At 35.6% G+C, this 25,792-nt stretch overlaps 1 protein-coding gene across 3 annotated transcripts in view; it reads right to left on the bottom strand.

Annotated features, from left to right (window-relative positions):
- The window catches only part of STT3B (STT3 oligosaccharyltransferase complex catalytic subunit B), a 151,147-nt gene that overhangs the window by 58,274 nt on the left and 67,081 nt on the right, over positions 1-25,792 (bottom strand). For all 3 annotated transcript variants that reach the window (XM_037846456.1, XM_037846469.1, XM_037846463.1), the window contains exons 2-3: positions 24,698-24,806; positions 21,169-21,456 (exon numbers count right to left, since the gene is read on the bottom strand). In XM_037846456.1, the coding sequence (XP_037702384.1) occupies positions 21,169-21,456; positions 24,698-24,806 (397 nt within the window). The remainder of the gene's footprint in view (positions 1-21,168; positions 21,457-24,697; positions 24,807-25,792) is intronic.

The following is a 25,792-nucleotide window of genomic DNA, read 5'->3' as shown; positions in this document are numbered from 1 at the left end:
ACAAAATTATAGAAGCATAAATATATATACATATAGAAAACTTAAAACTTGTATTGTTCGGCTGATAACACAAATGGGTATAATATATATGACAATAATAGCAGGAAGGATGAGAAAGAAATGGAACTGTGTTGGAGCAAAGTTGCTATATTTTATCAGAACTATATTAGAGTTAACTAGAAGTAGATTGTGGTAAGTTAAACAGGCCTAATTATTGTCTTATCAACCACTGTAAACTAATAATGAAAGCTAAAAAATCAGAGGAATTAAATTGGTACATCTAAAAGTATATTTTGTTTAACACAACTAAACACTGATCAAAAGGCTGGACAAAAAAGCAAGTACAAACTACATGTAATCTACAAGACAAACCTTTAGATTCAGAGATACAAATAGTTTGAAACAAAAGGGTGGAAAAAGACATACCAACCAACAAGAATCATATGAGACAGAATGGCTAATGAATATCAGACAAAACAGTTTTTAAGACAAAAAGTGTTTCTGAAGACAAAGAAAAATATTTCATTATTAAAAAGGTCACCATAGCAGGAAAATTTAAGATTTATAAATGTATAGGTATCTAATACAGATCCCTATAATACATATAGCAGAAACTAACAGAATTGAAACAGAAATACATGCTTCGACACTTAATAGTTGGAGATTTCAATACTTGATTGATCAATACTTGATCAATACTATCAATCAACTTGACATGGCATTAATACAGAACACTCAACCCCCAAACAGCAAAATGCACATTATTTTCAAGCACACAATGAACATTCTCCAAAACAGACCATATGTTTGACAAGGGTTCAGCAAACTTTTTCTTAATCACCAAAACAGTAAATATTTTAGGCATGGGGGCTATATCTCTGCCATAATTATTCAACCCTGTCACTGTATTGCAAAAGCAGCTGCGGACAGTATGTAAACTAATGGGCATAGCTGTATGCCAGCACAACTTTATTTACTAAAGCAGGCAACCGTCCTGTAGGCCACAGTTTGAAGACTCCTGTGGTGGACTATGAAACAAGTCTTAATAAATTTTTAAAAGACTGAAACCATAGAAGTAATTCTTGAATGACAGCAAAATTAGAAATCAAATGAGAAGGACTGTTCAGAAATTCCCTAAATCATTTGGAAATTAAACAATATACTTTTAAAACACCCACAGTCAGAGAGAAATCATGAATTAGAAAAAAATTTTGAACTACGTGACAATGAACTCACAACATATTAAAATATATAGAATAAAGCTAAATTAATGCTTAGGGTATATAGCTTTAAATGCTTATATTAGCAGAATATAATAAAGTAGAAATAGCTAAAATCAATAACCTAAAGTTCAACCTCAAGAAGCCAGATAAAGACAAACAAAATGTGAAGTGAAAGAAAGGAAATAATTAAAAGATCAAGAAATCAATGAAATAGAAATATAGAGAAAAATCAGTGACTCTACAAGTTCATAAAAAGAACAAAAAAAAATTGATAACCTTAGGCTAGACCAAAAGAGAAGATACAAATTACCAATATCAGGAACAAGAGAGGTGACATCAACTACAGACTGTACAAAAATCAAAAGAATTATAAGGAGTAAAATTATATTGGTAACAACAACAAAAAAAAACTATATTAATAGTTAAAAATCTCCCCAGGTCCAGATGGCTTCAATAGTAAATTCTATGAAGCATTTAAGGAGAAAATAATACCAATCCTATACAAATTCTTTGAGAAAATAGAAGAGGGAGGAAATACTCCGTAACTCATTTTAGAAGCCCTGCATTACTCTGATACCAAAGCCAGACATACATCCCAAAAAAAACTACAAACCAATATTCTTCATGGATATAGATGCAAAAATCCTTGACAAAAAAATAAGCCATATCCAGCAACATGTAAAAAGTACTATATATTATGACCAAATGGGGGTTTTCCCGTGAATACAAAGTTGGTTTAACTTCAGAAAATATATTAATACTATGGTTCCCAAGTGGAATAACTCTGCCCATCGGGGAACATTTGGCAAAGTATAGAGACATTTTTAGTTGTACACAGCTGGAGGGTAGAGAGAAAGCTATTGGCATCTAGTGGATAGAGGCCAAGGATGCTGTTAAACATCCTACAACACACAAGGCATTCCCCCACAATGAAGAATTACCTGAAACAAAATGAAAATAGTACTGATGCTGAGAAACCTTGAATTAATATAATATACCACGTTAATACAGGCCAAAACTATTTGTTCATCTCAATAGCTAAAGAAAAAAAAAAAAAAAAACTAACAAATCTAATACTTATTAGGATAAAAACTCTCAGACCTAAAATAGAAGAAAACGTCTTCACCTATGATGAAGGACATCTACCAAAAACCTACAGCTAACACCATACTTAATGGTAAAAGCCTGAATGCTTTCCCCTTAAGATCAGGAACAAGGAAAGGATGTCCATTCTCATCATTGCTATTCAACACTTGATTACAGGCCCTAGCCAGTGCAATAAGGCAAGAAAAAAAAATTGAAAGGTAAACAGATTGGAAAGGAATAAAACTCTTTTATTTGCAGATAAAATGATCTTGCATCTAGAAAATCCTAAAGAATCCTTAAAAAAAAAAAAAAAAAAACAACAGGATACATGTGATCACTATATAAAAATCAATAGTATTTATTAATTAGCAACAATAATTAGAATATGAAATTTAGAAAATTCTATTCATGATACCATCATTAAGAATAAAATATGTAGTAAAAACCTTACTTCTAGAAGGAAATACCTGAAACTGCTGATTTGCAACCCAGTAGCCTTGAATCTTGAAAATGAGTGTATAACTATATCGCTTATACAGTGTGACCATGTGATTGTGAAAACCTTGTAGCTCACACAACCTTTATCCAGTGCATGGACAGACGAGTAAAAAATGGGGACAAAAAAGTAAATGAATAATAGGGCAGTATGGGTTGTTTGGGGTGTTCTTTTTTACTTCTGTTTTTATTCTTATTTTTATTACCTTTTTCTGGAGTAATGAAAATGTTCAAAAATTGATTGTGGTGATGAATGTACAACCAAATGATGATGCTGTGAACAACTGATTGTACACTTTGGATGATTGTATGGTAGGTGACTTTATCTCAATAAAACTGCAAGAAAAAAAAAAGACCCCTGTAGAAATTTCTTTCTGTAGAAATTTCAAACCAGATACTAAAACTTACATGAAAATGCAAAGGATCTAGAATAGCCAAAACAGTTAAAAAAAACAAAAGGGAAGACTTATGTTTCCCAATTTCAAAATGTTCTATGAAGCTACAGAAATCAAGACAATCTGCCAATGGCATAAAAATAAACATATAAACGAAATAGAACAGAGTTCAAAAACAAACCCATATATTTATGGTCAATTAATTTTCAACAAAGATACAAAGATAATTCATAGAGAAAGGAGTCTATTTCAACAAATAATATCTGAACTCGATAACCATGTGCAAAAAAAAGAGAACTTAGACACTTACCTCACAAAAATTAGCTTTAAATGAATCATAAACATAAATGTAATAGGTAAAGCATAAAACTTCTTGAATAAAACATAAGAGAACATAGTTATGACACCAAAAGCACAACTGACAAAAGAAAAAATCAATAAATTAATTTCATCAAAATTAAAAACTTTTGCTCTTCAAAATAAACCTTTAAGAAAATGAAAATGTAAAAACTGGGAGAAAATATATGCAAAACACATATCCAATAAAGGACTTGTATCCAGTATAAAGAAATCTTTTAACTCTAGCACAGTGAGAAATGGATAAACCTAAAAGGCTACTCTTAATGTAACACTTTGATTATAACCCTTCTTCCAAGCAACAATAATCTGGCACCTACAGACAAAAAAACAAAGGACAGATGAAAGTAGACATGGCCTCTTTGTACCCTGCCAGTCTTGCTACTTCAACAGTTTTTAATCGTCTCTATTTGATTAAATTTGTTTAGCAATTTACTAATGTTTGAGGAATAAAAGCATAAAAGGATTACATTACCTAATTAACAGGTAAAAAGGCAAGTTTAATAGTTTAATTCAGCTGCTCCTACTCAGAAGGAGTAGGGTAAAGATCTGGGTAGGAAAGACACTGCTTGCTCCTCAACTAAAATGTCCTATAAACAGATCATATTCCAACAATAACCTAATGGTACGTTCCAATAATAACCTAATGGTATAAAGAGTTACAATGGAGTTATATGATGTTTGAACAATAGGCCAAACCACACACAAAAAAATTATAATCAATTAGAATTAAGACCTAAACTATGAGAAGAATCTAAACTGGAATAAAAGATAACATCTAGTTGTAGTCTTGATATGACATAAAAACTACATTCTAATGTAATTCATGAATAGTTTGTAGTGGGTAAATCCAATGAAAATTACAGTGAATCTAGATGACTGGTCTAAACAGACTTTCTGATACAATTTTAAAAAATGAATTGGGCTTAGTGAACTGCTGAGCAATAACTTCATATAATTCTTCCAAATAATGAGGCTCTTTGTTTTCAGAACAAGTTTAACATTTCCTAAGTGGAAATAACTTGCAACAAATATTTTAAACGTGAAATTCAATTTTATTACCTAGATTACAGCCAAGAACCTAATATACAAATACAAGCTTAAAACCTTGGCTGTTAAGTATAATAGTGTATTATGCTAATTTTTAGTAGATATAAAAATATTCAATCAAGACTGGAATAACCAAACTTAAGAAACGTGGCAAGCTAATGCTGTAGAAAGTACTAATTAAAATGCCATATCATGTGAAGAATTCTTCAAAAGGCAGGAACTGTCTGAATCAACTCTTCTGAAATTCCAAAGTATAGCAGCATCCAGGGAAGAGTGGAACGAAGTAGCTGGTAAATTGTGGTAAATAACAGTGAGTTCCACAACCAGCATTGTGGCAGGCAGCAGGGAAGCACTAAACCCAGGCTCCTGTTGCAACTTGCTAGTGCCAGTGCGGAACATAAAGACCAAATTCCCAGAGAAAGGGGGACGGGGATTGTCAAGACTTTTTACTGGCTAATTCAGAAACCAGCTCTGATGTAGGCCATTGTTTCAACATGCCCTGGGCAAAAGCAATAGAGTACCTTCCTCAAAGCTACAGAAAACAATTAAGGGCTGCATTTACTGGGCAAGTCCCAAATCAAGAAAATGCAGCTTCAAAGAACCATGGGATATGCTCCTTGCACCCTTCCTGAACCCTCCCCTTACTCACTTCTGGCTGGGAAAAATTAACCTGGGAAATTACTCGCTGAAGCGCCTCCCTCTCAGAATTTGCCCTCCAGGTAAAAGCAGCTTAAGACAGTATAAGAAACACCAGAATCACCTGGCCTGGAGCAAAGCATTACCTGCTTTTAAAAGTATTTGGACAACAGAAGTTTGGTAATAGGTGGTGGTGATGGAAGCACAACACTGTGAACATAATTAACAGCATTGAATTATATATTTGAATGTGGTTAAATGGGGAAATTTAGGTTGTATACATGTTACTAGAATAAAAATTTAAAATAAAAAAATCCATGGAAATGCACAACACAGTGAACCTAAGTTAAACCAGGGAATATAGTTAATAGTAAAATTATTAAAACGTGCTTTCATCAATTTTAACAAATGTACCACACCAATGCAAGGGGTTAATAATAGGGTGGTAAACAGTAAATCTGTATTTTATGCATGATTTTTCTGTAAACCTACAACTTCTATAATTAAAAGAAAGGAAAACAAAGAAAAATGTCCTATCGTACTGTGATACACTTTCTCAAAAAGATTTTCAAATGATGTTTATGTCAAATAACCATAATCAACACTTGATCCACAGACATTTCCTTAAATAGTGTCCCTACAAAATAATCTTCAGAGAATATTGGCCTAGCTGACAGGACAAAGACAACAAAAGAAAGACTTAAAATGTTTTTCCCTAGCTCTTTTTCTAGACTAGCGTTTACTATCCAGTAGAAGTACAATACAAGCCATATATGTAAATTTAAGTTTTCTAGTAGCCACATTTAAAAAGTTAAAAAAGTATAAACTTTAATAATAAATTTTATAACCCAATATATAAAAAATACCATCTCAATATATAATCAACATAAAAAAATTATTAGACAACTTACATTCTAACCTTTATACTCGCAAGATTTCTCAATTCAGACTAGCCACAACTGCTAAGAGTCACATGTGGCTAGTGACTACCTTATTAGACATAGAATATTTCTATGATCACAGAAAAAAATATATTGAAAAGAGCCATTCTGTATTCTGGCTCACAATAGTAATAGATCTACTAATGTGTTCTTTTTGTGCTTGGGATATGGACAATTCCAAGAGAATGTCACTTGTATCCAAACAATGAGGAAAAACCTGGATAATCGACAAAAAAAATAACTTTTTTCTTAGGCTTATCAGAAAGTCACAGTCACAAAACAAATAAATAAGCAATATTCCAAAGACTAACAATCCCTTCCAAAGAGAGACAGCACACATGAAGAGTTCCACTTCTGGCAGAGCGTGGGATAAAGGGCTGATTGTCATACAAAGAGTTAAGAAATCATTTAAAATCACAATGATTTATTAAAGGCCAAATAAGGGCTAGTTTTAGTTTGTCAGTCTAGAATAGATGCAGGTCCTACCCACAAGGGAAGTTCACATTCACTCACAAGTTTTTTCCCATGGGCTCCACCAGGTTACTACGACAGATTTAGAGTTGGGTATGAACCTGGAGAATATCCCTCCCCTTGGTGATACAGATATTCACAAGGGAAATTAGAAAATATCTGAACTAAATGAAAACAAAAACAGAACATATTAAAATCTGTAGGGTCCCAAACAAAAACTTGTTCACAAAAGTTCACAACAGCATTATTCTTAACAAAAAGTGAAGACAATCCAAATGCCCATTAATTAATGAATGGATAAAATATGGTAAATATCCATACAATGGAACAGTATTAGCCATAAAAAGGAAAGAAGTACTGATAACTTCTACATGGCTAAACCCTGAACATATTCTGCTAAATGAAAGAAGCCAGACACAAAAGGCTATATATTGTAGGATTTCACTTACATGAAATGTACAGAATAGGTAAATGCATAGAAAAGAATGTAGACTGGTGGTTACCAGGGGGTTGCAGAGGGGTGGTAGGAATGGAAAGTGACTGCTAATGGGTATGGGTTTCTTTCTAGGGTGATGAAAAGGTTCTATTACATTGTGGTGACAGTTGCACAACTTTGTGAATATACCAAAAAAAAAAAACAAAAAACAAAAAACCAGAGTTATGCATTTTAAAAGGGTTAATTTCTAGGGTACAGACAAAGAAATGCTGTTCCGGTTTGCTAAAGCTGCTGTTATGCTAAACACCAGAAATGGATTGGCTTTTATAAAGGGGATTTATTAGGCAACAAATTTATAGTTCTAAGGCCATGAAAGTATCCAAACTAAGGCATCCACAAGAGGATACCCTCACTGAAGAAAGGCTGATGGCATCCAGAACACCTCTGTCAGCTGGGAAGACATGTGGCTGGTGACCTGTGCTCCCAGGTTATGTTTCAAAATGGCTTTCTCCAAAACATCTCTGGGCTTCTGTCTTAGTTCCTCTCTCTCAGCTCCTGTGTGTCCTTGCTTCTTTCTCCCAAGGTATTTCTCTCTGAGCATCTAGGGGTCCTCTCTTAGCTTCTCTGGGGCAAACTCTGGGCTTCATCTTTTAGTTTAGCATCTCTAAACATCCTTCTGTCTGCATCTCCATGCATCTCTGTGGGCTCCAGCTCCTGTCTCTCTTTCCAAGCCTATTAAAGGACTCCAGTGACCTAATTAAGATCCACTTTGAATGGGTGGGGCCACACTTCCATGGAAATAATCTAATCAAAAGGTCTCACCCACAGTTGGGTGAGTCACATCTCCATGGAAACAACCTAATCAAAAAGTCCTACCCTAATCAAAAGATAGTTTGCCCCCACAAGATTACATTTAAGAACATGGCTTTTTTGGGGGAAATAACAGAACCAAACTGGCACAAGTGCTCAGAGTGAAATTTATAGCTTTAAATGCTTACATCGGAAGACCTCAAATTAATGATCTAGAAAAATCAAAGCAAAAACTGAGATAAATCAAAGAAAATCTAAATAAATGGAGAGATATACCATGTTCATGGATCAGAAGAGTCAACATTGTTAAGATGACAAGTCTCTTCAAACTGATCTATAGATATAATGCACTCCTGATCAAAATCCCAACAGGTCTTTTTGTAGAAACGGACAACCTGATTTTAAAGTTTATGTGAAACAAAGGACTAAGAAGAGCCAAAACAACCCTGAAGAAAAGGAATAAAGTTTGATTCCTCATGGCACCTAATTTCAAGAATTTCTACAAAGTAACCCAGTCAGTGTGATGTACTATCATGGGGATAGGCACAAAGACCAACAGAACGGAAGAGAGTCCCAAAATAAATCCATATATACATATATGGTGAACTGATTTTGAGAAGAGTACGGAAGTAAATTCAGTGGAGAAAGGATAGTCTTTTCGACAAATGGTGCTGAACAACTGGACAACCATACATGGGGGGAAAAACGAGGGGGGAGGGAGAGAGAGAGAATCAAGCCTTATCTTGTACCATACATAGGCCATAACCTACTTGAAATGGCTCACAGACCTAAATACAAAATCTAAAACTATTCAATTTCTAGAAGTAAACAAAAGAGACCTTGAGGTAAGCAAAGATATCTTAGATAAGATACCAAGAGCACAAGATCAACATTAAAACTTTCTGCTCTTAGATTCTGTTTAAAAAAAAAAAAAAAAAAAAAAAGACAAGCTACAGACTGGGAGAAATTGATGGCAAAACACACACTGAATAAAAGACTTGTTTCCAGAAGAAATAAAAAACTCTTACAGCATAATACAGACATAACTTGGAGATATTGCAGGGTCCATTCCAGACCACCACAATAAAGTGAGTATCACATAAAATGAGTCACACAAAGTTTCCCAGTGCAAATAAAAGTTATGTTTACACTATACTGTAGTCTAGTGAGTGTGCAATAGCATTGTCTAAAAAAAAAAAACAGTGTATGTACCTTAACTTAAAAATACTTTATTGCTAAAAAGTGCTAACCATCATCTGAGCCTTCAGCAAGTCATAATCCTTTTGCTAATGAAGGTCATGCCTAGATGCTGATGGCTGCTAATCAGGGAAGCTGTTGCTGAAGGCAGAGTGACAGTGACAATTTCTAAAAATAAGACAACCTTTCACAAAAAAATTCCCTGTAGCATGCAATGCTATTTGATAGCATTTTACCCACAACAGAACTTGAAAATTGGAGTCAATCTTCTCAAACCCTGCTACTACTTTATCAATTAAATTTATGTAATATTCTAAACCTTTTGTTGTCATTTCAACAATGTTCAAAGCTTCTTTACCAGGAACAGATTCCATCTCAAGAAATCACTTTCTCTGCTCATCCATAAGAAGCAATTCCTCATCCCTTATAAAGTTTTATGTTAAGAGTACAGCAATTTAGTCATATCTTCAGGCTCCACTTCTAATTCTAGGTCTCTCACTATTTCCACAACATCTGCAGCTACTTCTTCCACTAAAATTTTAAACCCCTCAAAGTCATCCATGAGGGTTGGAATCAACTTCTTCCAAACTTCTGTTAATGTTGATATTTTGAATTACTCCCATGAATCAAGAGTGTTCTTAATGGCATCTAGAATGGTGAACCCTTACCAGAAGGTTTTCAATAAACTTTGCCCAGATCCGTCAGAGGAATCACTACCTACGGCAGCGGTAGCCCTAAAAATGCTATTTCTTAAATAAGACTAGAAAGTCAAAATGACTTCTTGATCCATGGGCTGCAGAACAGACATTGCATTGGCAGGCATGAAAACAATATTATTCTAGCAGTACATCTTCATCAGAGCTCTTAGATGAGAATCATCAATAAGCAGTCATATTTTAAAGGAATCTTTTTTCCTAAGCAGTAGTTCTCAACAGTGGGCTTAAAATACTCAGTAAACCACATTGTAAACAGCCTGCCTGAAAGGGCTCTAGGATTTTCAAAATGGTAAATGAGCACTGGCTCCAACTTAAAGTTACCACTTCATTAGTTTCTCACAAGAGAAACTTTGAAACTTTGATGCCAGGCAATGACTTCCTCTTCTCTAGTTAAGAAAATTCTAGAAGGCATCTTCCAATAGAAGGCTGTTTCATCTACAATGAAAATATGTTGTTTAGTGTAGCCACCTCCATCAATGATCTTAGCTAGATCTTCTGCATAACTTGCTGCAGCTTCCCTATATCAGCACTTGCTGCTTCATCTTACACTTTTATATTATAGAGGTGAGGTCTTTTTTCATGAACCAATCTCTGCTAGCTTCAAACTTTTCTTCTGCAGCCTCCTTACCTCTCTCAGCCTTCACAGAACTGAAGAGAATTAGGGCTTTGCTCTGGGTTAGGCTTTGGCTTATGGGAATGTCTGGCTGATTCATCTTCCATCCAGAATACTAAAACTTTATCCATATTAGTGATAAGACAGTTTCACTTTCTTATCATTCTGTATTCAATGGAGGAGCACTTCTAATTTCCTTCAAGAACTTTCCCTTCGGATTCACAACTTGGTTAACTGTTTGGTGCAAGAGGCTTAGCTTTTCAGCCTATCTCTGCTTTCAACATGCCTTCCTCAATAAGCTTAACCATTCCTAGCTTTTGATTTAAAGAGAGAGACATGAGACTCTTCCTTTCACTTTAACACTTAGCCATTGTAAGGTTATTAATTGGCCTAATTTCAACATTGTGTCTCAGGGAATTGGGAGGCCCAGAGTGGGAAAGAGATGGGGGGTAGGGGGTGGGGGTGGGGAACAGCCAGTCAGTGGAACAGTAGAACATGCACATTTATTCAGTGTCTTTTATGGGTGTGGTTTGTGGCGGCCCAAAGCAACAGTAACATCAAAGATCACTGATCACAGATCACCATATGCGCCGGTTTGAATGTATCATGTCCCCCAAAACGCTATTATCTTTGATGTAATCTTTTGTGGGCAGATGTGCTAGTGTTTAGATTGTAATTCTTTGATTGACTGTTTCCATGGAGATGTGAACCACCCAACTGTAGGTGGTAACTCTGATTAGATAATTTCCATGGAGGTGTGGCCCTGCCCATTCAGTGTGGGCCTTGATTAGTTTACTAGAGCACTATATAAGCTCAGGCAGAAGAAGCGAGCTTGCTACAGCCAAGAGGGACACTTTGAAGAATGCACAGGAGCTGAGAGAGGAGCTGCAGCTTACAGAGACATTTTAGAGATGGCCTTTGAAAGCAGTCTTTTGCTCCTGAGAAGCCAAGAGAGGACAAACGCCCCAAGAGCAACTAAGAATGACATTTTTGAGGAGCTGCAGCTAGAGAGGAACATCCTGGGAGAAAGTCATTTTGAAACCAGAACTCTGGAGCAGACGCCAGCCACATGCCTTCCCAGCGAACAGAAGTTTTCTGGATGCCATTGGCCATCCTCCAGTGAAGGTACCCGATTGTTGATGACTTACCTTGGACACTTTATGGCCTTAAGACTGTAACTTTGTAACCAAATAAACCCCCTTTATAAAAGCCGATCCATTTCTGGTGTTTTCCGAAAAGGGAGCATTAGCAAACCAGAACACCATAACATATAATAATAACGAAAGAAATTGAAATTTTTTTTTGCAAGAATTACCAAAATGTGTCATAGAGACACAGAGTGAGCAAATGCTGTTGGAAAAATGGCACCAATAGACTTGCCCAATGCAGAGTTGCCACAAATCTTCAACTCAAAAACAAATATCGGCGAATCTCAATAAAGAAAAGTACAATAAAACTTACTATGCCTGTAATAACAAACAACCCAACTAAAACATGGGCAAAGATTTGAAGAGACACTTCACTAAAGAAAAATAAGGACTGCAAATAAGCACATGAAAAGATGCTCAACAAAGCTTTTGGGAAAAGCAAATTAAAACCACAAGATACTACTAGATACTTGCTAGAATGGCTAAAATTTAAAATCTGACCATACCATATGCTGGTGAGGCAGAGTAAATGCAACTCTCATACATTGCTGGTAGGAATACCACTTTGGAAAACAGTTTGGCAGTTTTTATAAAGCTAAGCATACACTTAAACAAAACAGCAATCTCCTGTCTAGATATTTACCCAAAAAGAAATACCAGTATATGTCCATACAAAGACCTTTATGAAAATATTTAGAAACTTTATTCATAATCTCCAAAATGTTGGGGGAGAGGAGGAAGAACAAAACAAATTGTAGTACATACGTACAACAGAATACGGCTCAGCAAAAAGAGGTAACAAATCTACTAACACATGACAGCGTGGATGACTCTCAGAAATATTATGCTAAGTGAAAGAAGCCAGACACAAAGGGATACCCACTATCTAATTCAAGATAAATGGCATTCAGGGAAAGAAACTCCCAAAAACATAGGGAAAGAAAAAGGTCCAGTAGTTGCCAGGGGAATGGGGTTAGAAGAGGACAAATTACAAATGCGCAGGAGAGAACATTTTGGAGAGAGGGAAATATTTTCTATCTTAATTATTTTATTATTGTATATCTTAATTATTATGGTGGTTATGCATCAGTATACATTTGTCAAAATTCAAGCTGCATGCCTTAAAAGGGTGAATTTTACTGTATGTTAAGTATACCTACTTCTTTCAATAAACCTGATCTTAAATAGATAGGAGGCAATATGATAAACACTGTTCCAAGCACTATTCCATCTGTATTAGTTAAGTAATTTTCTAAATCATGTCCTTACGTGTTTGTGAATAACAATAAAAGTAATAACAACAAACATGTACTAATCACCTCCATGTTTCTATGTTTTCTATATCCTCCATAGGTATTAACTTAATTAAATATGTGGTAAGAGCTGTTATTTCTATATTATTGTTATATTTAATGATAAAGCTGGAATTTAAACTAAAAAGAAACCAAACCATGGCAGTTTGGCTCCAGAGTTTGTATTCTTCACTGCTAAGAGATAAGAATCAATGTTTTAGAACATGAAGCCAAGAGTGTCCAAAACCAGATTATAACAGCAATAGTACTTCAAAAACAATGTTATGATATAGCTTTATCTTACAAATTTTATAAACATACAGCTGTAAAAGAGATTGAACAGCATATATTAGTTTAAAAAACAAAAACAAAACTAAAACACCAGATAAGGAATTAGCAGACAAGTTATATTTTATAACATGTTTTAGAGATTACAAGATGTTTTCCCATTCAATACCTAATTTGGGCTTCAAACAACTTTTCAGAGTAGTTAGAACTGTTATAATTTTCACTTCTAATTGGCAATGACCAAGTTTTATATAAATATCATTATCTATGACAACTCTACTATAGCCAAAACATTTTCACTACTTATGAGGAAACTGAATGAACATTCAAGTGTCAAACAACTTTTTAAAAGTCAAAAAGTAATTTTTTATGCCAGAACTCAAACTTAAGTCTTTTGATTTCAAACACTGGAACTGCTTCCACTTAACCTTAATTTGTTTTATACATCTTGCTTTGAAAATCAGGACAAAGGAAAAACATTGTATGACAATCTCCCAGTTGGTGAATGAGAATGCTTTATTATTCTGTCACTCTGGAATCTTAAAAGCAACTTCTCCTACTAGGTTATCAAATTCATTTAACCCTGTATAATCAACATATAAAACAGCATCTGGTTCATATCTGTTCTAGAAAAATACCTGTTCAATTAATAATAAAAAATACAATGGTGCTTTAAAAAAATAATATTGGACAAACTGATCCTAAAATTCATATGGAAATGCAAGGGAACCAGAATAGCTAAATGCATCTTGAAAAAGAACAAGTTGGAGGACTGAAATTTCCCAATTTTAAAATTTATTTTTAAAGCTACGGTAATCAATAGCATGGTACTAGCACACAGAAAGACATATAAGGCCAATGGAATTGTACTGAGATTTCAAAAATAAACTGAGATTTCAAAAATCTATGGTCTATTGATTTTTGATAAGGATGACAAGTACACTCAATGGGGAAAGAAGAGATTTTTCAATAAATCCTGCTGAGAAAACTGGGTATCTGCATACAGAAGAATGAAACTGGACCCATACCTCACACCATATTCAAAAAATTAATTCACAAACACTATCATGCCTCACCAATATGGACTAACTATAATGTGCAAACTCAGAATTGAATCTTAGAACATAGTCTAAGAGGGGAGCGATTATTGTAATGGTCCCTTGATTGTAAGCTCTTACAGCAGTCAAATGTCTTTCTGAATTGTAATGGCTACCTCCTAATTTTGAGATGCTGATCCCTTAGTGTATAACCTGATTGGTCTCTGGAACAATGGGTATCTCTGTGATACCTGAAACTCAGAGCTAGAGCTTGGCAGATATGAATGTTAGTATTAGTGCATACAGCAACTGTTAAAAAAAAAAAAAGCTGTAAAAGAGCCTATACTTCAATTAGTGATATAAATGAAGCAGATCTGGTTAAGACTAGGGCAAACCGGGCCAAAGGGTAAAGGTTGAAACTGACTATGTTTTAAAACTTCAACTTCCATGTGAGACCAAAGGAAGAGAAGTCTATCTGGTGCAGGATCTATATTTTCTAAACAGTGTGACTCTTCAGTTGGTTTGTTCAAACACCACAATTGCATGGAACTTTGAATAGGAAGTGAGATATGGTAGGTTAGTATAGGTTAGAGCAAAACAGTGACACATCCCAGAGTAATCTGGGCAGAGAATAAAAATATATTTACAGGGCCCCCCTGAGGAGCTGGGGAAAGGTGCAGAAGTATTGGACTTCCTCACCTGGACTGATGCTGATGTCACAAACATTAGGACTGGTGGTTTCATGTGCTGAGTCCTCTATCATGGGACTTGCCCTTACGAAGCTTGTTACTGCAAAGGAGAGGCTAAACTTGCATATAATTGTGCCTAAGAGTCTCCCCCTGAGTATCTCTTTGTGCTCAGATGTGGCCCTCTCTGTCTCTGAGCCACCTTGGCAGGTGAACTCACTGCCCTCCCCCCTACGTGGGACCCAACTCTCAGGGGTGTGAATCTCCCTGGCAACGCAGGATATGACTCCCGGGGATGAATCTGGACCTGGCATCATGGGATTAAGAATATCTTCTTGACCAAAAGGGGGATGCAAAACAAAACGAAATAAAGTTTCAGTGGCTCAGAGATCTCAAATGGAGTCAAGAGGCCACTCTGGTGGACACTCTTAACGCACTATACAAGTAACACCTCTTAGATTTTAATGTATTGGAATAGCTAGAAGTAAATACCTGAAACTATCAAACTCCAACCCAGTTCTCTAGACTCCTGAAGATGATTGCATAACAATGTAGATTATAAAGTGTGACACTGTGATCGTGAAAATCTTGTAGATCACACTCCCTTTATGTAGTGTATGGGTGTTTTTTATTTTTTATTCTTATTCTGATTCTTCCTGATGTAAGGAAAATGTTCAGAAATAGATTGTGGTGATGAATGCATAACTATATGATGGTACTGTGAAGAGCTGATTGTACACCATGGATGACTGTATGGTATGTGAATATATTTCAATAAAACTGAATTTAATTAAAAAAATTAATTCAAAATGAATCAAAGACCTTGTTTTGGTCTGAAAGCTGTTATGTACCCCAGAAAAGGCATTGTTCTTTTAATCCATTCCTTTGGGTGCAGACCTATTATGAACGGGACCCTTTGGTTAGGTTATTTCAACTGAGATGTGACCCATCCCATTCAAGGTGGGTCTGAAAGAGGAAGCCACTGAATTCAGAAGCTGAAAGCAATAAAACCAGGGACAGACGGATCAACAGATACTGGCCATGTGCCTTCCTATCTGACAGAGGTGTCCCAGATGCCAGCTGTCTTTCTTCAGAGTCTAGGTATCATCCTGTTAATGCCTTAATCTGGAGAGTTTCATGGCACAAGAACTGTGAATTATAAGCTAACAAATCCCCACTGTTAAAAGCTAGTCCATTTCTGGTATATTGCATTCTAGCAGCATTAGCAAACTGAAACAGACCTAAATGTAAGAACTAAAATTATAAAACTCTTAGAAGAAAACAGAGGTGTAACTCTTCATGACTTTGGATCAGGCAATGGTTTCTTAAATTTAACAGCAAAAACAAAAGAAACCAAGAAAAAAAGCAGATCAATTGGACCTCATAAAAATTAAAGAAGCATGCAAAAACATTGGTGCCATCAAAGGACACTATCAAGAAAGTAAAAAGACAAGCTAAAGAATGGCAGAAAATATTTGCAAATCATATCTGACAGGAGTCTAGCATACAAAACATATAATAAGCCTCTTGTAACTCTACAACAAAAAGACAAACAACATAATTTAAAAATGGATAAATTATGCGAAGTCATTTCTCAAATATATACAAATGGCCAATAGCATATGAAAAGATTGTTCAACATGAGTCATTAGAGAAATGCAAATCAAGACCAATGAGGTTTTCACACTGACTAGGATGGTTATTATTTTTTAAATGGAAAATAAGTGTTTGCAAGGATGTAGAGAAATTAAAACCCTCATACACTGTGTGTGGGAATACAAAATGATGTCTCTACTATGGAAAATAGTCTCTCAGTTCCTCAAAAGATTAGTTATCGTAGTACCCACTCTTAGGTATACACCCAAAAGAACTGAAAACTAAGGGTCACAATAAAGCATATACATGATGTCCATAGCATCATTATTCTTGATAGTCTAAAAGTGAAGATAAGCCAAGTGTCTATCAACTGCTGAACAGACAAACAAAATGTGGTATGTATATCCATACAATGGAATATTATTCAGTGTCACATCTATCAACTTCATTCCTTTTTACGGCTGAAATTCCATTGTGTATATATACCACATTTTGTTTATCCATTCATTTTGGCTGATGGACACTTGGGCTACTTCCATCTTTCGGCAATTGCAAATAATGCCACTATGAACATCAGTGTGCAAATATCTATTTCAGTCTCTGCTTTCAATTCTTTTGGGTATATATGTAAAAGTGGGATTGCCAGGTCATATGGTAATTCTATACCTAACTTTTTGAGGAACTGCCAAACTGCGTTCCACAACATCTGCACCATTTGACATTCCCATTAGCAACAAATGAGTTTTCCTATTTGCATCTTCTCTGACCCTAGTAATTTTTTTTTTTGATTAGCAGCCATTCTAACGGGCAAGAAATGATATTGCATTGTGGTTTTGATTTGCATTTCCCCAATGGCTAATGATGCTGAACATCTTTTCGTGTGTTTTTTTGGCCATCATTAAATCTTCTTTGAAGAAATGTCTATTCAAGAGCTTCACCCAGTTTTTAATTAGATTGTCCATTTGTTCTTTAGTTGAAGGACTTATATATTCTAGATACTCAACCCTTTATCAGATATATGGCTTCTAAATATTTTCTCCCATTGTGTAGGTTTTTGTTTCACTTTCATGGTAAAGTCCTTTGAGGAAAAAAAGTTTTTGATTCTGATTTACTTTTTCTTTTGTTGCTTGCACTTTGGGTGTAAAGTCTAAAAAACTACTGAGTACCATGAGGTCCTGAAGATGCTTCTCTACATTTTCTTCTAGGAATTTTATAGTTCTGGCTCTTAAATTTAGGTCTTTGACCCATTTGGGGTTGATTTTTGCATATGTGTGAGATAGGGGCCCACCTTCATCCGTTTACGAATGGAGATCCAGTTTTCCCAGCAACATTAGTTGAAAAGACTATTCTTTTCCAATTGAGCGGTCTTTGCCACCTTGTCAAAACTCAATTGCCCATAAATGTGAGGATTGATTTCTGAGCTCTCAATTCAATTCCACTGGTCTATATGCCTATCCTTGAGCCACTGCCATGCTGTTTTCATTACTGTGTCTTTGTAGTTAGTTTTAAGATCAGGAAGTATGAGTCCTCCAACTTCATTCTTCTTTTTCAAGATGGCTTTAGCTATTTGGAGCCCCTTACCCTTCCATATAAATTTGATGATTGGCTTTTCCATATCTGCAAAGAAGGTTTTGGAACTTTTACTGGGATTCCAAAAATTTATTACAAAGTATTTAAACAAATAGAACAGCAGAGAATAATATAAGAGTTATTTTATTAGCCATGAAGCCTTACAAATGCTAATAAAATGCCATTTATCTCCTTCAGATGGTTTTATTAAAAAAACTTTTTTTCTATATATAGTTTAAGTACCCTCCATACTAACTCCTCAATATTAGCCACCCTCCTCAGGGATAACCACTATCAAGAAGTTGGTGTATATGAAGAATATACACTGTATTTTTATACTTTTATTATAAACATATATAAACAAACAGCACATGAAGTATAGTCTGTACCATTTAAAATTTATATAATGATATACTGTACATATTATACGGCAACTTATTTTTCACTTGCCATTATATTATCACTTATTTACCCATCTGTGCATAATTTTATAATTTTAAAAAATTACGTATTAAAAACTGCAAATTAAAAATTATGTCTTAAGTTTTTTCTTGGCTGCACACAATAAACAAAAATAATCTGTATTTTTTGATGAATATAGCACATTGCAAAATCCTGCTGCTTGCTATCAACTTCATTTCTTGCCTTTTAAACTCAGTTCAAGAGATTGTCTATATTGATTAAACGTAATATTCTCCTCTAAAACTCTATGCCAAAGCAAAAATATTCACTAGTCAAGTAGTCTTAAGAGATGTAAAATAATTATGAAAGAGAATATTTTAGCTACCTAAAACGTACTTAATAAAATACATTAAAATTTTAATTTTAGCAATTTCTATCACTGAAAAAGCATTGTGTATAAGCTAAAGCTAAAATAATCTTTTAAATGACTAAATAAATGCAAGCTTTAAGTAGAATACAATAAGTAGAATCATGTTCCATGTTAAAAAAAACAAGAATTAAGTTTAAATAACTTAGTAACAGCAAAATAAAGCTAGTTTCACAAAAACAAAATTTGAAATCCCAAGCCACTGAACTACAGTTCAGCTTTCCTAAGTAACTATTTTCTTATCCCTCTCCTCCAAAGCAAATGAAAGAATTAAAAGCTTGTTTTTCGATAGCCCCTTTGATGGAGCTATGACTTCCAAGGTAAGGACAGTATCATTACCTTTAAAATAGAAAAAACGATCTTAAAAAAAAAAAACAATCCTCACAGTATTGTAGTGGAAATCAAGTTTTATTTATGCACGTAAATATATATAAAATATATATATACAAAACTAGAGAAGGAAAAAATACATGACATGTTTTTTTAATGTTACCAATTATTAAATTTATTACAAACAGCAAACAGCAGTCTGTATTCAACTATAATTGATAAAAAACAAATGTGGGGGAGGCAGGGCACGATGGCAGATTGGTGAGCTGTATGTTTTAGTTACTCCTCCAGGAAAGTAGGTAGAAAGCCAGGAACTGCGTGGACTGGACACCACAGAGCAGTCTGACTTTGGGCATACTTCATACAACACTCATGAACATGTCGAACTGCTGAGATCAGCGAAATCTGTAAGTTTTTGCTGCCAGGGGACCCGCGCCCCTCCCTGCCAGGCTCAGACCCGTGGGAGGAGAGGCCGTCAGCGCTGAGAAGGAGAAGGGAGAACTGCAGTGACAGCTCTTAACAGAAACTCATTCTACTGATCCAAACTCCAACCATAGATAGACTGAGACCAGACACCAGAGAATCTGAGAGCAGCCAGCCCAGCAGAGAGGAGACAGGGATAGCAAAAAACAGCAAGAAAAACTCCAAAATAAAAGCAGAGGCTTTTTGGAGTTCTGGTGAACATAGAAAGGGGAAGGGCAGAGCTCAGGCCCTGAGGCTCATATGCAAATCCCCAAGAAAAACTGATCTCTCTGCCCCCTGGATCTTTCCTTAATGGCCCTAATTGCTTTGTCTCTTAGCATTTCAATAACCCATTAGATCTGTGAGGAGGGCTTTTTTTTTTAATCTTTTTTTTTTCTCCTTCTAAAACAATTACTCTAAGAAGCCCAATACAGAAAGCCTCAAAGACTTGCAATTCGGGCAGGTCAAGACAAGAGCAGAACTAAGAGAGCTCTGAGACAAAACGCAATAATCCAGTGGCTGAGAAAATTCACTAAACACCACAACTTCCCAAGAAAAGGGGGGTGTCCACTCACAGCCATCATCCTGGTGGACAGGAAACACTCCTGCCCGTCGCCCGCCCCATAGCCTAGAGCAGCCTCAGACAACCCAGTGTGACGGAAGTGCTTCAAATAACATGCACACACCACAAAACTGGGTGTGGACATTAGCTTTCCCTACACCCTCAGATGGTTGTCCCAGAGTTGGGAAGGTGGAGCAGTGTGAATTAACAAAGCCCCATTCAGCCATCATTTCAGCAGACTGGGAGCCTCCCTACACAGCCCAGCAGCCCAGTACCACCCTGGGGGGACGGCAATCACCTGTGACATAGCACAGTCATCCCTCAACAGAGGACCAGGGGGTGCACGGCCTGGAAGAGGGACCCACTTGTAAGTCTCAGGGGCCATACGCCAATACCAAGGACTTGTGGGTCAGTGGCAGAGACAAACTGTGGCAGGACTGAACTGAAGGATTAGACTATTGCAGCAGCTTTAAAACTCCAGAAACACCAGGGAGATTTGATTGTTAGAGCCACCACCCCTCCCTGACTGCCCAGACACACGCCCCATACACAGGGTGGGCAACACCAACTAACACGCAAGCTTTGTACACCAATTGGACCCCACAAGACTCACTCCCCCACTCACTACAAAGGCAAAGCAGGGGAGAACTGGCTTGTGGAGAAAAGGTGGCTCATGGACGCCACCTGCTGGTTAGTTAGAGACAGTGTACGCCACAAAGCTGTAGATCATCAGATTAGAGATAAGGACTTCAATTGGTCTACAAATCCTAAAAGAACCCTAACAAGTTAAGCAAATGTCAAGAGGCCAAAAACAACAGAAAATCCTAAAGCATATGAAAAACAAATGTGGGGCTAAACTTTATACCTCAGGTAATAAAACTCACAGCATTTCAGCAGAAACATCATGGATATCAATGGCAGCAAAACATTAAGCGTTACTTACCCACAAGTAGTATGTGAACTGAAGTGCAAAAATAGCAATGCCTTCATTATCAAAGGATCCAGCTACTGACCGAGAAATATAACCTGGTACAATAGCAATAAAACACGCAGCTAAAAGTCCTGCTCCTTGGTTCCAAAGTTCTCTGGTAAGCAGAAAAGTAGATATAGATGTAAGGCCGCTAAAAGTTGGTGCAAGGAACACACATACATCTCTTATATGAACTGTTATGTTCAATGTATTTAAAATCCAATGAATAAGGCCAGCTGTTATCATCAAGCCTGGGTAAACCTAGGGAGAAAAGATGGAAAATTAAATCACTGCATATAAAATGAAGTAGCTGAAACAGTAACTGAAATTCTCTTTATTATTATATATCCTTTATAATAAGTTTGGGAATAAGGCTGCTAAACCATTTGCTTCCTTTATATACTACAAAAATAAAAAGTTCTTTATGGATTGGATACTAAAGAAAAAGCTCATATATGGAGGGATATATATTTCAGTATAAGGAGAAAAGTCAGGCAGAATATTAGGCAAGAATGATTAAAACTGAAAATGGGTAATAATGGAAAACTGTAGTAAATTTTCCTACTGATCCTGATCACTCCCTTTTTCTTGTTTTCATTCCAAAACGGGTCCTAATCTAAGTCACCTTCAAATATGGAGTTTGAATACACTCCAATTTTGTCCATACTTGTGTGTGCATATGGGAATGAGACAGAGGAGAAAAGAGGAAGAAAAGTTATGTGCAAAATGATTTTTAAGTGGTATTTATAAATAAATCTTCCCTCCTTTCAAGCCCAAGATTTAGCAAGTAAAATCTCTAGCGAGGAAAAGAAGGACCAGGGAGTTGGTGAATTTTAAGGTCAACGTTTTAGGAATCCTGGAAAGAAGAAAGTTTTTACGCCTTTTAAAGTGCTTAGACATTGAAGGGAAGTAATACACTAGAAGGGACCAGTCAATAGTTATATTACTACTCATCCTCACCCTAACAGAGGAACATTAAACATTAAGAGGATTCAAAGAATGTAAATAGGACATTATTTTAGAGCTATTCCACAGTGATTAAAATGTGCATTTACATTTGCAGCCTTAGCTAAACTCTAAAAGATTCTTTTCTTCTTCCATCTTTGGAACTACAAAAGTAATGCACTGTAAATTTGTTTTCCCACAACGCTATTTAAAATTACAAGCCCTTACCTCAGTCCCCTACTCTTTCTCTACAGTACTTATCGCCATCTGACATACAATTTATATAGTTGTTTTACATATTGTCTAATAATTGCCCACCTTTACTAGAATATAAGGTCCAGAACAGGAGAAAAATCTCCCCTTGCATCTAGAACAATGACTGGCACAAAACAGATGTTCAATACCTATCGGATACATGGAAGGAGGGAAGGATGGACAGAGGGAGAGAAAAAGTGGGATGATTCATCATCAGTCTTAAAAAAATAAATACTTTGCTTCATTCCACATTCAATGCCAGACCTCAGTATGTTTTTTTTATGCCAGGGTATGATTTTGTCAATAATCTTCAAAGATAATGGAAGTAAACTTGAAAATACCTCTCAAAGTAAGTCAATTCACCTATTTAATATCAAAGACTGAGCTGACACACACAAAAATAGCCAAAATACATAGAAGTACTGGATTTAAAGGACCAAAACAACACAAAACAAAAAAATAAGGCTGAAAAGAAGTAAGGCTCAAAGCAAAGGGATTTCTCCAGATGTCAAAAGTGAAGAGCAAATTAAAAAAAGTCAGAGTTCATACAGGTCTTAGGGACTGGAGGGTAGGAAGTTTATCACCCAACAGAGGGATTACAGAAGGCCTAGTTACGAGCACAAAGCCAGAGCTTGGAACAGATGTCCAGTTTATGAAACTAGACTAGATAAATTCTACCCACCCATCAAGGAAACAGTAAGTTTGTCTTCCTTCTAAATCTTTGAGAAGAAACAAAGTCCTAAAGGAGAAACTGGAAACTCATTCACATGTGTGAATGTGGGTTCCACACTTACATAACATTAGGTATATGAAACTTCAAGCTGAGAAATAACCTGAAAAGTGTCATAAAACCAATGAAATCCCTATAAACTCAAGCAAAAGCAAGTGAGAAAGATTAAAGGATGGTTCCAAATCGCAAGGTGCAAGGAGTCTCAGAGAAAATAAGCTTCCACTGGGGATGAATTCAAGATAAAAAGTTATCAACTATACAAAGAAACAAACTATAGTCATCAACTATTAATACAATAAGGTATATGACAAGATTGGTACCATAAGAGCTGCAGGTAATAGACATCTACCACACCCACCATTCAATACCCAGACCTTCTCTGATTCTATCGGCACACTGAAGACCATCATGACTACTCTCATTGTGCCTTCATGTCTATTTACATGAAGGATAAGAAGACGCTCCAGAGCAGAAACATAACACCTTCTACCATAGAAAACATATTCCTTCCAAACACAGAGGGAATTATTTACAAAATTAGGCTATAGTCTAGGCCACAAATCAAGTCTCAACAGATTTCAAAACACTGAAATTGCACCAATGCGTTTTCTAACAATTATTTGAAGGCAAAAACAAACAAAAAGCTAACTAGGAAATCCCTTTATGTTGAAATGTAAATACAATTCTAAATAACCCATGTGTCAAAGGGGAAATTATATTTTGATTTGAATCATAATGAAAATACTACACATCAAAACTTATGTGTATGCCATAATGGAATGCCATTAGAGCAGAGATTAGTGGAAAATGTATAGCTTTATAATGCATTTGTTAATAAAGAAAAGTTAAAAATTAGTGAGCAAACCATCAAGAAGTCAGAAAAAGAACATCAAAATAAACTCAAAAAAGTGGAAAGCAGGAAATAACAAATAAAAATTAGCAAAACAGAAAAAAGACATACAACAGAGATAAAACACACAGTCAAAAGTGTCTTTGGGTTAAAAAAAATTAAATCAAGCATGAATAATAACAAACAGTATATTTCCCCAGAAATAGCCACCCTGTCTCTCAGGTTCTCTTCAAAATTCTCATTACATACTAAATTCTAAAAAGCTTCCCTATGTCATCTTCTGGTCATCAGAATTCCACATGAACTATAATCAATACTCAATTACCTTATAGTAATTTAGGGGAGATTTGGGACCTGGAAAATTAGAAATACCTCATTATTTTAAATGTCTAGCTCCTCGTAAAAAACAATTTTTTTCAACCATGTTTCTACAGAATAAATAACACAAATAACTTGAACTTGATGTACACTGTGACAGTAGATCCCCCGACTCAGCCTCCAACACTTGTCAGAAATAATTGTTAGTGAGAAAATTCAAAAATGGATGACAGGGGGTGGAGGAGTGGAAAGGTCAAGAAAAAACTTAAGTAAATTAAATAAAAAAAATCTTAGTTAACCACACAAAGATTTCTAGAAACCCCAGCATCATCTTAGCAATGAATGATTTAATCAAATAACTATAAAACTTTCTAATTAACATAAATAATTACTAATATACTTACAGTACCACCTACTATTCTTCCTAGTGGATACCATGCTCTTTCATCAAACCAATTTAAAAATTCATAGAACCCATGAGATGCAAGATGATGTGTTGATCTATAGTTAAACCTAGAGGAAAGAGGAAGAAAGGAATGTTATAAAACTGTTCAACAGGAAGAAATAGCTCTACCTTTCTTTATATTTAGCTCTATGGCTACACAAATAAATTTTATAGTAATTTTTCTCAAATTTGAATAACAGATTGTTTAAACTATTTCTAATATAACTCAAAACAAAACCACAAGACAATCCACCCGAACCCACACCTACAAAACTAGTAATGCTCAAATTTACACTTGGCCAGGGTCTAAACTGGAATATAAAAGGAAGGTGCGGTTCACAAAATTCATCAAATGGTCAAAGAAGACCATAACTCTCAAAAACTTAAGAACAATTGACAGGAGACTGCATCAAAATGGAAAAAAGAACACAATCAACATAATCATCTCCAAACCTAAAACCCTAAAAATTACAGGGATAAAGAAAAAAATTATAATAGCAATAAAAATATAGAAGTGAATAAACCATAATAGCACTGTAAAAAAACAATACAATCTTAAAGAAAGACAAATTGTAATTAACACCTGAAAGACAAAAGACAAAGTTGAAGAAATGAAATTAAAGAAATCATAGACCAAAATGCAAGCAGAAGAAAACTGCAAACCATGGGGGCAGTTCCAAGGATATTCCATAGTATAAAGCAGCTGTTGCGGGGGAAGGACCAGAAGGAAACCCTGGAGCAATTCTCTCAGTAATGGCCTTAGAAACAGCCAGGTGAACTCTCTTCCTCTACTTTTATCAAGCAGGGAAGTAGATCTCATCAGCCTGAGGTAGAAGCACCATATGTAGACAAGTGAGTCAAGAAGCAGAACAATTCTGGACACAAAGAAGATAAACAGGAAACCCTCATACTCAATATTAGTTTGATATACCCTTCCCAGTGGTAAATTCTGACCCTCCCCCCAACAATCACTAGATGCAACCTTTGTAGCATTCATGGACAGAATTACTAAACACAGAAATAAGTACACATCCAACAAGCAAACATCTGAGAA

This window comes from Choloepus didactylus, chromosome 1 (assembly GCF_015220235.1).
Source record: "Choloepus didactylus isolate mChoDid1 chromosome 1, mChoDid1.pri, whole genome shotgun sequence".
In the NCBI taxonomy this organism is placed as follows: domain Eukaryota; kingdom Metazoa; phylum Chordata; class Mammalia; order Pilosa; family Megalonychidae; genus Choloepus; species Choloepus didactylus.
This window is presented reverse-complemented; position numbering and strand designations above follow the sequence as displayed.